This window comes from Dermochelys coriacea, chromosome 1 (genome assembly GCF_009764565.3).
Source record: "Dermochelys coriacea isolate rDerCor1 chromosome 1, rDerCor1.pri.v4, whole genome shotgun sequence".
Taxonomy (NCBI): domain Eukaryota; kingdom Metazoa; phylum Chordata; order Testudines; family Dermochelyidae; genus Dermochelys; species Dermochelys coriacea.
The window spans coordinates 102,450,062-102,463,003 of NC_050068.2; the positions used below are offsets into that span (position 1 = coordinate 102,450,062).

At 44.6% G+C, this 12,942-nt stretch overlaps 1 protein-coding gene across 1 annotated transcript; it reads left to right on the top strand.

The window, feature by feature from the left end:
• Window positions 1-1,929: 1,929 nt before the first annotated feature.
• Window positions 1,930-10,444, top strand: TEX30 (testis expressed 30). Its single transcript, XM_038412450.2, is given in 7 exon segments — window positions 1,930-2,200; window positions 3,415-3,642; window positions 4,233-4,234; window positions 6,475-6,546; window positions 8,184-8,302; window positions 8,305-8,394; window positions 10,042-10,444. Coding segments are annotated over 7 exon segments (930 nt in total). The 5' UTR covers window positions 1,930-1,981; the 3' UTR covers window positions 10,242-10,444.
• Window positions 10,445-12,942: the final 2,498 nt, after the last annotated feature.

Here is a 12,942-nt window from a genome sequence, read left to right on the forward strand (position 1 = left end):
CCCCCAGGCTGCCGCTGCGCATAGGAGCCGGATGGGGGGACACGCCGAGGCTTCCAGGAACTGCTAGCCCGGTCGGCAGCGGTGACTGGAGCCACCAGGCTCCCTTTTGGACGGGGCGTTCCGGTCGCGAGCCGGACCCTTGGCAACCCTAGCGCGAGCGCCCAGCGAACAGAACGGGGCATGCGCGCGCGGTGAGCCGGGAGCGGCTCGTGTCCCTGGGGGAGCGCGAACTACGACTCCCAGCCTGCCCCGCGCCCGCGCATGCTCCTGACAGCGAGCGAGCGGCGGCGGGGCGGGGGGAGGAGCCGGTTCGGCGGTATCCGGGGCGGTATAAGTGGCAGTGGGGCGCGTAGGCCGCTGCGTGCTGAGCTCGAGCCTGAGCCTGAGCCCGCGCCCGCGCTCGCGCTGCGCCGGCGGGGGAGGGCGCGGAACCGACCCAGCTCACCCCTCCCGGGGGGCTGCCGCGAGCCGGTTATTAACCCTCCCCCGGCCAGCTGCTGGGGCAGAGCCGGGCTTCCCCGCTGGCAGCCCGGGCCTGGCTCCTGCCCCGAGGGGCTGCAGCCCGCGGGGTGCTCGTGCGGCCCTAGGGGTGAAAGGCAGAAAAGCCAGAGCAAGATGGGGGATTGGACAGAGGTGCGTTTTCGTTCCTCGCTGCACGTTCATTTGCTGAACGCCGGGAGCGTTGGCGGCCCTGTAAAGCGGCGGCGTCGGCTGGCTTATGTGGCTGCTGCTGCCATAACTCTTGCTTTGTTTGGCTCTTTGACGAAGTTGAAGTAAACTATCCAGGAGGGAGACATCTGAGCTGTAGAGCGTCACTTAGACTTTCAGATGCGGGTGGGGGTGGGGGGTGATCTGTCGCTTTAAAGGGACTGAAAGGAAATTGTCAGATCAAGTTTAGCTCAAAGTTCAGGTTTTAATAAAAATTACAAAAAAGATCAAAATAAATTATCCATGGAGGGGTGGAAAATCTAATGAGAGAGGATTATTGAATAAATAAATACTCCCCTTTTGTATCTGAACCAAAAAACATTGCAGTGTTCTGCTGATGCTCTGTTAAAATGGACAACGAGCTTTCACCTGCCCCCTTCCCCCCCCCCCCTTTCTATTTCAATTTGCCAAAGAGGTTGCATATTTTTCTTTTTAGTGCAGACTTCACTTCTATGATTCATGTTTTGTCATCACTGAGAGAGGAAGGATGGTTCAGTATTCAGTCCACTTGGCACTAGCCTAGGATTTAGGACCCTTGGGTTCAAGTCCTTGTTCTGCCACAGACTTCTTGCGTGACCTTGGGGAAAATAATTTAGTCTCTTTGTATGGAAATTGTACTTCCCTATATCACAGGGGTTTTGTAAATACCTTCAAAAGATCGTGAGGTGCTAGGTGCTATTGTAGTGGCTCCATATAAGTACCTAACAGATTAATGCACTATGCTTTATTTGGGGCTGTCTCTTAACTCCATTGGGAAATTGCAAATACTTGTATTTCACAGCGAGCTGCTACCAGTGCTTTGTGATCTGCACTGTCTGCTTTTGCAATTGACCTACACAGCTTTAAATGGCCTGCACTTTTTCTGCCTTGATAGATCACCTCTCACCTTGTGCAATACTGCTGTAGTTGAGAACTGGAAGTTCTGGAGGTGGAGCTCCCTTGCTATACATAAAAGATAGGGCTACCAACATGCCTTTCGTGTTGCAGTCATGCTTTTGATAGCCATGTCATGCATTCATACATCTTACCTGAAATGTCATTTGTCCAGGTGAGCTGTGAGAAGGCTATAGGCATTTACCTGCAGCTCTGTATTTTGGTCACTCACTAGAAGTGCCTGTGGACAAGGCAGTTAGTTGCCTTCTTTCTTGCTGTACCTTCTATTTGAGCAAGGCCAAGAATGAGCAGCCGGAGGAGGAGGTGAGGCAACAGCACAAGGTGACAGCCCAATACTGGTCCCAGGTTCCCACCCAGCCACAGTATCCCTTGCCTCCTCATGAATGTTAAGACTCTCAGCAGTCCCCAAACCCCAAGTATCCTTTTGTTTTCCAGCAGTCTCAACACCAATCCACCTAACTTCCTACTTGGATTCCCCCACTGGTACCCAGCTGTCCACCAGCACTCCTCATCAGCCAGAACTGCCAATTTTTGTTCAGCTCCATGCCTCACTTCCAGCGCTGCTCAGGGCAGTACTGAACATAAACTCATGATTATGGTTTGTGCAAATAATTTGCATATAATGTACAAATTAGCTTGTTAAATAATTTGCATAAAATGTCAAAGTAGGAGAATTAAACTTGGCAGCTGTGCAAAGAGAAGGAGCTACTGGCAGGGCATATTTCTTCAATTTTGGAATTCATTTGCCCCAGATTACTACCCCAGTCCAAAATAGCTGAAATGTATGGATCTTCATGGGATGCTGCAAGATGTATCTTTTTTTACAAAAGCTTTGGGGAAAGGAGATATTATTTGAAGGACCATATGTAGGGAAGAGTGGTGCATTTTTCCTCATTTTCCCCTTTTCTATAATGTACAACTACTTATTGCTATGTTGTTTGTTGCTAGGTTTTTTCCTCTTCCATGTTTCATCGTTTTAAATAGCTGCCAGAGGCACCTAAAGCATATGATAGGTGCTTTCTTTGTGTTTCTTTGAATTGAATACAATATTTTATTTCATATAAGTGTTTTATGGCACTCATCACCATAATATCTGAGCCTCTCAAACATTAAAATTAAAGGGACGCTGTCAATTTAAAACATTTTACCTATTATAGTTGAATGTAATGCCTAAAATCAATATACTGAAAGAAGCCAGGTTCATTTTTTTTCCTCAGGTGACTTTGTTCATTTTAAAGCACTCTTTGTATAGTTATTTTTACTGTTTCACCTGCATGGATTCTGCAAATGGCTCCACACATGGATGAGAAAAATTTTCTAGAAATAGGAAACTGTTATTGTTTAAAAAAAATTGAGAGAGTAGGCTGAGAGAGTGAGAGAGAGAGGCTTTTATAAAAAGAAAAGGAATACTTGTGGCACCTTAGAGACTAACAAATTTATTTGAGCATAAGCTTTCGTGAGCTACAGCTCACTTCATCGGATGCAATGGTATCTGACAATATATTTCTCTTTATTTCAAATTGTACCTCACAACTCCCCTGTAAGTTATGGAAGCATTATTATCTTCATTTTACAGCTGTCTCAGTTTTTCCAGAATGATTGATGATTTGTCCATGTCACCCAGGAAGTCTTTGACTGAAACAACAATAGAAGAAACTAGATCTCATGACTGCTAGTACATTGCCTTAATAGCAAGACCATCCTTCATTCCTTTTGCATCAGAGCACAGAACAGTGTGATAACTGCAAATTATTTATGGCATGATATCCTGAATGTACAAACTGGAAATATTTCTTTTCTTTTTATTTCTAGGTTAAAGTGAAAATACCTTTTGGAAATAAATACCTAGACGCTATCTTTTCTGTCCCAGACAAGATATTAACACATGGAGTGATTCTTACTCATGGAGCTGGAGGAGATATGAATTTCTCTCATTTAGTTTCTTTGGTAGCCTATCTTGCATCGCGTGGACTTCTGTGCTTGAGATTTACCTGTAAAGGCCTTAACATTGCTTATAGGACTAAAGCATATAAAACAGTTGTGGTAAGAAAAGACCAGATCGTATTTTAAATTCTGGAAATTTTAGAGTCACAGCAAGACTCCAGGCTATTTGTTAATTAATTTAATTTTTATTAAAATCCACCTAAGCTATCATATGCTTTTTGCATATTACATTTCCTGTCACTACTAAGTATTACAATGCTTTTGTCGTAGAGTTTAAGGTTAGGAGGGACCACCAGATCTAGTCTGACCTGTATCACAGATCTTCCAGCCACCTTGGCACCAAGCCCAACAGCCAGAATTAGATCAAAGTATTAGTCTTCAGAAGACTAAACTATAGTGTGCCACAGGCCAAGAACAGGAGGACCAGGGTACCACAATGCAGAAAATTGATTAGATATACCCAGATGATCCTAGCAAATCAAGTGACCGCATTCCATGATGCAAAGAAAGGTGAGTAACCCCTAGTCCCAGTCTGACCTGGGAGAAAATTCCTTCCAATCACCGAAAATGGTGATCAGTTAAACCCTGAGCATGTGAGCTAGACCCACCAGCCAGGCACCTGAGAGAGAATACTTTGTACCACCTCAGAGCATTCCTACACTCCATGTCCAATGTCTTGTCTTCAGTTGTGGAGGAAAAAAAAGACAGAGAACCTAGGGGTGGAGAGGGAGCAGGAGAATTTCCTTCTTGAATCCCACTAGTGACTGATTAAGCCCTGAAGCATGAGATTTTAGGACATAAGACATTAGAACCAGAAGCGACCCCTAGGGCTGCTGAGACTAGCCCCTTGTCACCACAAGCCAAAAGTCACAAATCTCTCTCATAAACTTATTCAGCTCTGTCTTAAAACTTAAACGAATTTTTCCCCCCCACACAACTTCTGTTGGGAGGCTGTTCCCAAACCTCGCCTCCTTTTGATGGTAAAATCTAATTTCCAGCCTATACTTATGGACAGGTGGTTTTATTACCATTTGCTCTTGTGCCAACATATTCTTTTAACTTAAATAGCTCTTTACCCTCCGTGGTGTTTATCCCCCCCACCAATATATTTATAGAGAGCAATAATATTCCCTCTTAGCATTGGTTTTGCTAGCTCTTTTAGTTTCCTTCTCTTCTTGTGTAAGTAGTTTTTGTTGTATTTGACATCCTTCTACTATAATCATTCAAGACTAGATTGAGTGTTTAGGAAGACCCTCAAAGAATCTCTGTTCTTTTTCAGCCCTGGAGAATGTGGGAGTGAGTATAGCCCTCGAAGGGTGCAGGTTATTCCTGCCTTCCTCTTGCCCAGGCCAGCTATGCTAGCCAGAGGGTAAGAGTAGGAACGCCCCGTCAAAAAGGGACCTGGGCAGCTCTAGTCAGCACTGCTCATTGGGCTGTTAAAAGTCTGGTTGGGTGAAGGCAGGCTCCCTACTTGCCCAGGTTTTGCATGGCTCCCAGAAGCAGCTGGAATATCCGGCTTCTAGGCGTAGGGGTGGCCAGGGGGGCTCCGTGCATTGCACCCGCGCTGAGCACCGGCTCCGCAGCTCCCATTGTCCGGGAACCGCACCTGCAGCCAGGGGAAGCATGCAGAACCCCCTTGCCCCTCCGCCTAGGAGCTGGACATGCCAGCTGCTTCCGGGAGCCACCTGAGGTAAGCATCGTCTGGCTGGAACCCACATCCTGAACCCCCTCCCGAACCTGATCCCACTCCTGCACCCAAACTCCCTCCTGTAGCCCTTACGCTCTCACACACCCCAATCCCCAGTCCTGAGCCCCCTCCCACATTCTGAACCCCTTGTCCTCAGCCTGCAGCCCCCTCTTACACCCCAAGTCCCTCATCCCGAATCCCACCCCAAAGCCCGCACCCTCAGCTGGAGCCCTTCCACTCCCCAGCCTCCTGCCCCAACCTGGAGCCTACTCATGCACCCTGACCCCCCTCATTTCTGGCCCCACTCCAGAGCCCTCACCTCCTGCACCCCAACCCCACCCCAGCCTGGTAAAAGTGAGTGACGGTGAGGGAGAGCCAGCAATGGAGGGAGGGGGATGGAGTGAACAGGGGCAGAGCCTCGGAGAAGAAGGGGGCAGGGGCAGGGCCTTGAGGAAGGGGCAGGGCAAGAGTATTCGGTTTTGTATAATCAGAAAGTTGGCAACCCTAGGTAGGAGCTAGACCCAAGACTTGTCCATACCTTGCAGCGCCTGCTCTCCGGATACACTCTGTGACAGACTCACACCCAAGATTCAGGTAGGCCTAGCAAGTGAGTCAGGGAGTCGTATTCACCTACTTGGCTGAATAAGACAAGAGCACAGTCCAGCCCTCTGAGGTTCCCTTTGCACTTTGATATCACAATTGTTTCTATATGTTGTGTTTTAACACCATATTTTACTGAAATTAGATCTTGCTAATATTAATGCAGGCATTCTGAGAGCTTTGTGTTGAAGTTTCTTTAAAAGTACACAATATTGTTTCTAACCATATTGTTGGTTAGGAAATCGGAAATATGATATTGTATTGAAAGTTTATTTAGAGAACACTGGCAAGATACTTCTCAAGTTTTTAAAAAATATTTTATTTATAATTCATAATCTTTTGGTAAACTTGAAATTGAAAAGTTCCCTCATTACATTGATCTCTTTTACCTTACACAGTGGTGAATTATTGTAGGATAGCTTGTGAGTATTGGCTTATTAAAATTGTTCTTGCTTTAAAAGTATTGCAGAAGTACTTGTTTGTGGGTATGAGAAGTGAGGAGAAAAAACATCACATAAATAAATTCTGTCTTATTGGGGAAATGTCAAATTTCAGATTCTTCAGCTACAACAATTTTTTTATCATGTATCTTAAAATGCTGTCTTTTTTAAACGAATGAAAAATGCTGTTTCATTCCTTAGGGAATATTTAAAGTCCTCTGATGAATATAAACTTTCTGGTGTCTTTCTTGGAGGTAAGGGGGAGGGATGGATGTCTTTGTTTACAATCTTAGCCCTAATGAGGTGGTTTTAAGAGTACATTGTATAATTATTCCATTCCTGAGGGGTGGGGAAAATTGTGAGTCCTCAGGATTGATTATATATACACACACACACACACACCACACATTATCAAAGTGAGAGGATTTCATACATGGTGTAGGCCAGTGGAATAGTACCTGCTTATACCTGTTCTAAATGTGCTTCCTCGTATAAAGGAAACCCAAAACCAAATTGGATATCAAATATACAAATGTCTTTAATATTGAGTTATATATATGCACGAATAGTGAAAGTACTTGTGCCACTGGTATCTTAGCTCTTCTTGCTAGTGTTCAGTACTCAGACCTTTTCTCCAGGTCTTTTAGGCGCCTGCCTGGGGGGTTAGTAGGATTTACATGATTCCAGAATCTCCAGTTCTCCTCCCATTAAGCTAAAGGCAAAACCAAACCCCCTCTGACTCCAGCAGACCTCACAAACAGTTTAATCCAGCCATCTACAGAACCTCAATTAAAAATGTGATCCATCAGCTAAGGTGGCTTCTTTTGGGGAGATACTTGGTGACCTCACATTGTCACTCATAGAATGACCTCATGCAGGTTTCATCTTCTCAGTTTGTATCCATATGTTTACACTGGAGTTTAAAGTAGTAAAAGCAGGTTTCAGAGTAGCAGCCGTGTTAGTCTGTATTCGCAAAAAGAAAAGGAGTACTTGTGGCACCTTAGAGACTAACAAATTTATTAGAGCATAAGCTTTCGTGAGCTACAGCTCACTTCATCGGATGCATTTGGACCAAATGCATCCGATGAAGTGAGCTGTAGCTCACGAAAGCTTATGCTCTAATAAATTTGTTAGTCTCTAAGGTGCCACAAGTACTCCTTTTCTTTTTAGTAGTAAAGCAAATACTTGAAAGAAATCCACTGTGTATATCTTGGCCTGATTTGAAGTGTGGGTCACAGGAATTTTATTTTTACTACTAATTGACTAAGGCAGCATGGAAAGAATCAATACTATGTCCTTGTCGTATAAGAATATAATAACCATTGTTCTATAATATTTCAAGGGTCCTGAAATCTAGGTTTTTCTGAGTTCTTCACACATCCTACTTATATATGAGTTATTGCCTACTTCTTAAAAGGAGTAACTTTTAGCACCTTAGAGACTAACAAATTTATTAGAGCATAAGCTTTCGTGAGCTGTAGCTCACGAAAGCTTATGCTCTAATAATTTGTTAGTCTCTAAGGTGCCACAAGTACTCCTTTTCTTTTGCGAATACAGACTAACACGGCTGCTACTCTGAAACCTGTGCCTACTTCTTGTCATTCTACCCTGCTCCCTTCCCCACTCCCCCAAAAAAAGTATTCCTCTATTGCTTTCTTTTTCGTGGATGTAAAATCATTAGTGCCCCCAGTTAAATTATCTGACAGTGCCAAAATTCTGCGTGGTGGTCTCCAATGACCTGGTGAAAAAAGTCCCTCAGTTTGCCCCTTCATAGTCATTTTGTAGAGTATATGCCATATTAGTGTTGCAACATACACTGAATTGGATGACTTTTAGGAATGGTGCTTCTCAGTATGAATGTAAATGACATGATAGTAAACATAATTTTTATTTTTATGGTTAAATGGGAGATAGGTCGTTCGAATGGGTTCACGAGCCGCTGCCTCTGTGACACGTCAGATTAGCCAGGATGACAATGAGGATTTCATTCACGGTCTGATATGTTTATCTTATCCACTTCATCGACCAAGCTTCAGTCCAAACTCCGGGATGAAGATTTATTTTTTATTAAGTGTCCTGTGCTGTTTGTCTCAGGATCAGAAGATGAGATGTGTGAAAAAAGTGAGTTCCTGTGTGAGTTGAGTTACAAAGGGGAGGAAATAGGAAAACTGCTCAGATGTGGTTAGCACTAGTATCTAAAGATGATGGTGATAATTGACAGTCTTCTCCAACCACTGAGGTGCTGCGAAAAGCTCCAGGCAGGGGAACTCTACCACCAAATTAAAAAAGTTGGGATGCTTTTTTTGATGGATATCACACCTTCCCTGGATATTGCCAGGTCATTCCTATTACAGCTGGCTATCCTTGGGGCCCAAAAATATCCCTGAACAGAATTTTGTTTGCCTTTTGAATGGACCAGATAGCACCAAATGGCAAGTATTACTTAACAAAAAAAAAAAAAAAGGCCTTGGGGAGAATATACCTGGGTGTTCTAAAGAAATCTTAGCTCCCCTCCCATTTCAGATTACACAAAATGTATACTGTGCTATATTATCAATATAGTCAGTGTATTTTTCAGGACAAATAAAAATATTTCTGGCAAAGTTTGCTTGCTCAGTGGTGCTCTCCTTTCCTTTGGAGGAAGGGTTCTGCAAACCAAACTCCACAAAAGTATCCAAGTGCTAGTAACAGTCAGAAAGTAATGTTCAGCAAGGTCTGGAGTTTATCTTATCTATTTTATGGGGGAACAGGAGTGAAATGTAAGTCAGATTTGGGATGTATATTACAGGAGCCTTACAAAATCCTGCTAGGATTTAGGACTATGTGCACTTAACTCTCCAGGCCTAGAAAGTGTTTCTGGCATGTCATAACATTTTAATGAGTGGTTACAACAGAACAGCAAGCATATAGAGTGCTTGGAGTATATACTCTTACTGTGAAAATTCTTAGGTCTGTGAAGTAAGTCCAACTATCCTCTGAATAACCTTGTAATGGGGGAAAATCCTACAGCAGGGAGCAGCAACCTTTGGCCCGCGGCCCACCAGGGTAAGCCCTCTGGTGGGCTGGGCCGATTTCTTTACCAGCCGCATCTGCAGGTTCGGCCGATTGCTGCTCCCATTGGCCATGGTTTGCCATTCCAGGCAAATGGGGGCTGCGGGAAGTGGTGCAGGACGAGGGATGTTCTGGCCTCTGCTTCCCACGGCCCCCATTGGCCTGGAGCGGCAAACCGTGGCCAGTGGGAGCCACGATTGGCCGAACCTGTGAATGCGTAAACAAATCGGTCCGGCCTGCTAGGGGGCTTACCCTGGCGGCCGTGTGCCAAAGGTTGCCAATCCCTGTCCTACAGAGTAGGAGCTAGTCCTAAAACTATTATACTAATATTCTATTATCTGCTGTGACCTATGAGGCTGGACTTCACATGTCTGTGAAAGTTCCTCATTTTGTTACTGGTGTCTTGACCCATTGGCAGCAGGAATGGATGGCTTTCAGTGTCTTATGGGAGAAGACTTCAGATAGATATGTCCTTCTCTTTGTTTTCTGGACTTTCTTTTCATAAGTGTCATAGAGTGACTAACATTGGGCAAAGTACTCTGAAGAGGTTATACTGTTGGATTACAATGTCATAATCTGTTTATCAATTCATTTAAATGCACTCAGAATTCTATTTGCATTTTCAACTGCTGCTTGTTATGTTACGGTGGACAAAAGGATGACTACGATCCACATAATTTCTGGCATATAATAATTTTTTCCTCTTGATTTTTATAGAAATTATTGGAAGGTGTGGCAAGCAAATGAAGATCCCCCAAAAAATTCATTGGGTTGAAAAAGCAAACCATGGCATGACAGTGAAAGGACGAACGGCAGATGATATTATGATGGAAATAAGCACACAGGTTTTTTCGTGGATCAAAGAAATAATTGAACAGGAGTACAAATTTCCAACAGTTAAACATCGGTTACATTAACCTTCCTTAAATGTAAAGGGCTTCTTTGACTTGCCAAAGAGAGAGCATTAAAAAAGAGCTATTCCTACCTGAGGCCTACTTGATTCAGAACAGGTCATTCTGCAAATATTAAGTGTAAACATACGTAAAAAAAATATTTTTTGAATCCAAAACCGCTATGCAATATGAACAAGGTAGTAATACCATTTTTTAAAGGTGAAGATCACAAAACATGGGAAATATTAACGATGGGGCATGAATACTCTTCTGTATTTCAATTTTAGTGGTGTATATATTTGTTGGTCTGTGTGACCCCCCCCAATTTTTTTTTGTACTGCTTAGTTAGTGTGTTTTTAAAGATTACTACTGCAAAATAAACTAAAAAAGGGCAGGTTTGGTTGTGAGGGGATAGAACTCAGCCGGGTGGTCTGAGTGCGAGGGGTCTGAGTGAGGTGGGAATCCAGCTATAGCTGGTCAGGGCTCAGTGGATGGGTTTCTGGGTGTGGGTGGTCAGGTACAGGGAGAGTGGGGCTCATTGGGCCATAGGCGGTGATGCGCAGCAGGAGGGTCTGGGAATGAGGGGGTCTGGATGCACAGGGGTTGGGCAGATGGGGGAAAATCAGCTCCCTGTACAGTGATCCCTTCCCATGCAGCTGAGGAGTGATGGGTGCAGAAAGTGCAGGGGAGTGGAAGGAGGAAAGACGTGAGGAGGAAGTGCTTGCAGAGCTTCCTGCACCTGGGGAGAGATCTGGGGGAGGGTCTGACCCAGCCCCATATGCCGTGCAGGGGAAGACGAAGAGTCCCAACCACCTTCACTGGGACCCCCCTGCAGAGTCCCATTCCCATTGCATCCAGAACCTCCTAACAAATCCCAGTGCATCTGGATTCCCTCCCCACGCACACACACACACAGATTCCCCCATTGAGACACCTGCACCCGGATTGCCTCACACAGAACCCTCTCAACACCCACCTGAATCTCCCCACCCCAAACCCTTCCACGCTGGGATCCTGCCTTGCTGAGCCTGTCTACCCACATCTGGTGCACGTGGTATGGAGGAGTAGGGCCCTGGGGCAGGCCTTGTACTGTTTCAGGGCTGGGTGCAGCCTCACCACTTGGTGCAGCCAGCCACATTTATTTGACAAATAAAATTTCAGAATTTTAAAATACTGTGCACAGAATTTTTAATTTTTTGGCTCAGAATGCCCTCAGGAATACTGGCAAAATGAGTATCATTAGTATATAATGAAATAGTTCCTTTCACAGCCACTCACGATGTCCAGACTTGAAAGCAGCAAAACCAGTTAACCTGATATTTCTCACTTTGTCCATGTTTCTGCAAAAGTGTAATACCCAGTAAGGCTTCAGTGTTGTTGGGACAACAGGAATACAACACAACTTGTTTGTTATCCATATGAAAGACTTGTTTTTGATAGTGAAGGGGAAACTTGAAAGAGAACAATGATTTAAACATACTTATGATGTTAAGCCAGCTAATCAACTTGTTTGATGAGAGTTGGCACTATTAAATTACATTGCAGCCAACACTGTATTATTAGTGCTGGATTTGAGAGGCCACTACTACCAAAATATTTGTGAAATCATTTTTTCACTTCATGATAATTCATTGGAAGGCTGAAAATTTAAATCTGTTTGCATGCAGATATTGTTTACTCCAGTTTCTTTTTGTAGGATTGCTCATGAGTACTGGGCTAACGGTATTCATTCTGTTCAGCAGAAAATACAGCATTGGAAGCACTTTAAACAGGCCTAGTTGACTTGACTTTAGAGTCCATTCCTAGCCATACAGACTCTGAATTCATTAGCTATAATATGAAGACAATAAGACAAACCTCATTTTGGTTGGGAAACATTCTGTTTTTAGAGTTTGGAGAATTTAAACCTGATTTAGTATCATAATTGGGTCTGATCCTGCTTCACATATAGTGCCTCCATTGATATCAGTGTGCAAATTAGTGACTGGTTTAAACAAGTCCATTAGTTTCAGGAGATACAAGTATTTCTTAAATGATGGACCCTGTTCATGAAAAATGAACAGATTTATTTAACTTTAGTAGCAACTGCTACAGTGCCTGATACAGTAACTCCTCACTTAACATCTACCGGTTAATGTCATTTCGTTGTTACATCACTGACATAGGCACCAACTTCGTGGGTGCTCCGGGGCTGGAGCACCCACAGATAAAAATTAGTGGTGCTGTACACCCCCTGGCAGCCAAGCTCCATCTCCTCCTCCCCCTCCCCTGAGTGTGCTCATCCCTGCTCCTCCGTCTACCTCCCAGCGTTTGGGAGGGGGAGAAGGCGGGTAAGAGGCGGGGCAGGGGGGGATTTGGGGAAGGAGTAGGAATAGGGGCAGGGAGGGGGTAGAGTTGGGGCAGGGACTTTGGTGAAGGGGTTGGAATGGGGGCAGGGCAGGTGTGGGGCCTCTTGGAAGGGATGGAGTGGTGGCAAGGCTGGGAACAGGGTGGGAGTCGAGCACCCAGGGGAAAGCAGGGAAGTTGGTGCCCATGATCAATTAGGGAACATGCTCGTTTAAAGTTGTGCAATGCTCCCTTATAACGTTTGGCAGCCGCCTCCTTTGTCCACCGCTTGCAGAAAGAGCAGCCTGTTGGAGCTAGCTGGTGGGGGTTTGGAACCAGGGTGGGCCAGCAGCCTCCCATCAGCTTCCCTAAGTTCCCTGTGCAGCAGCTGCCCAGCAGA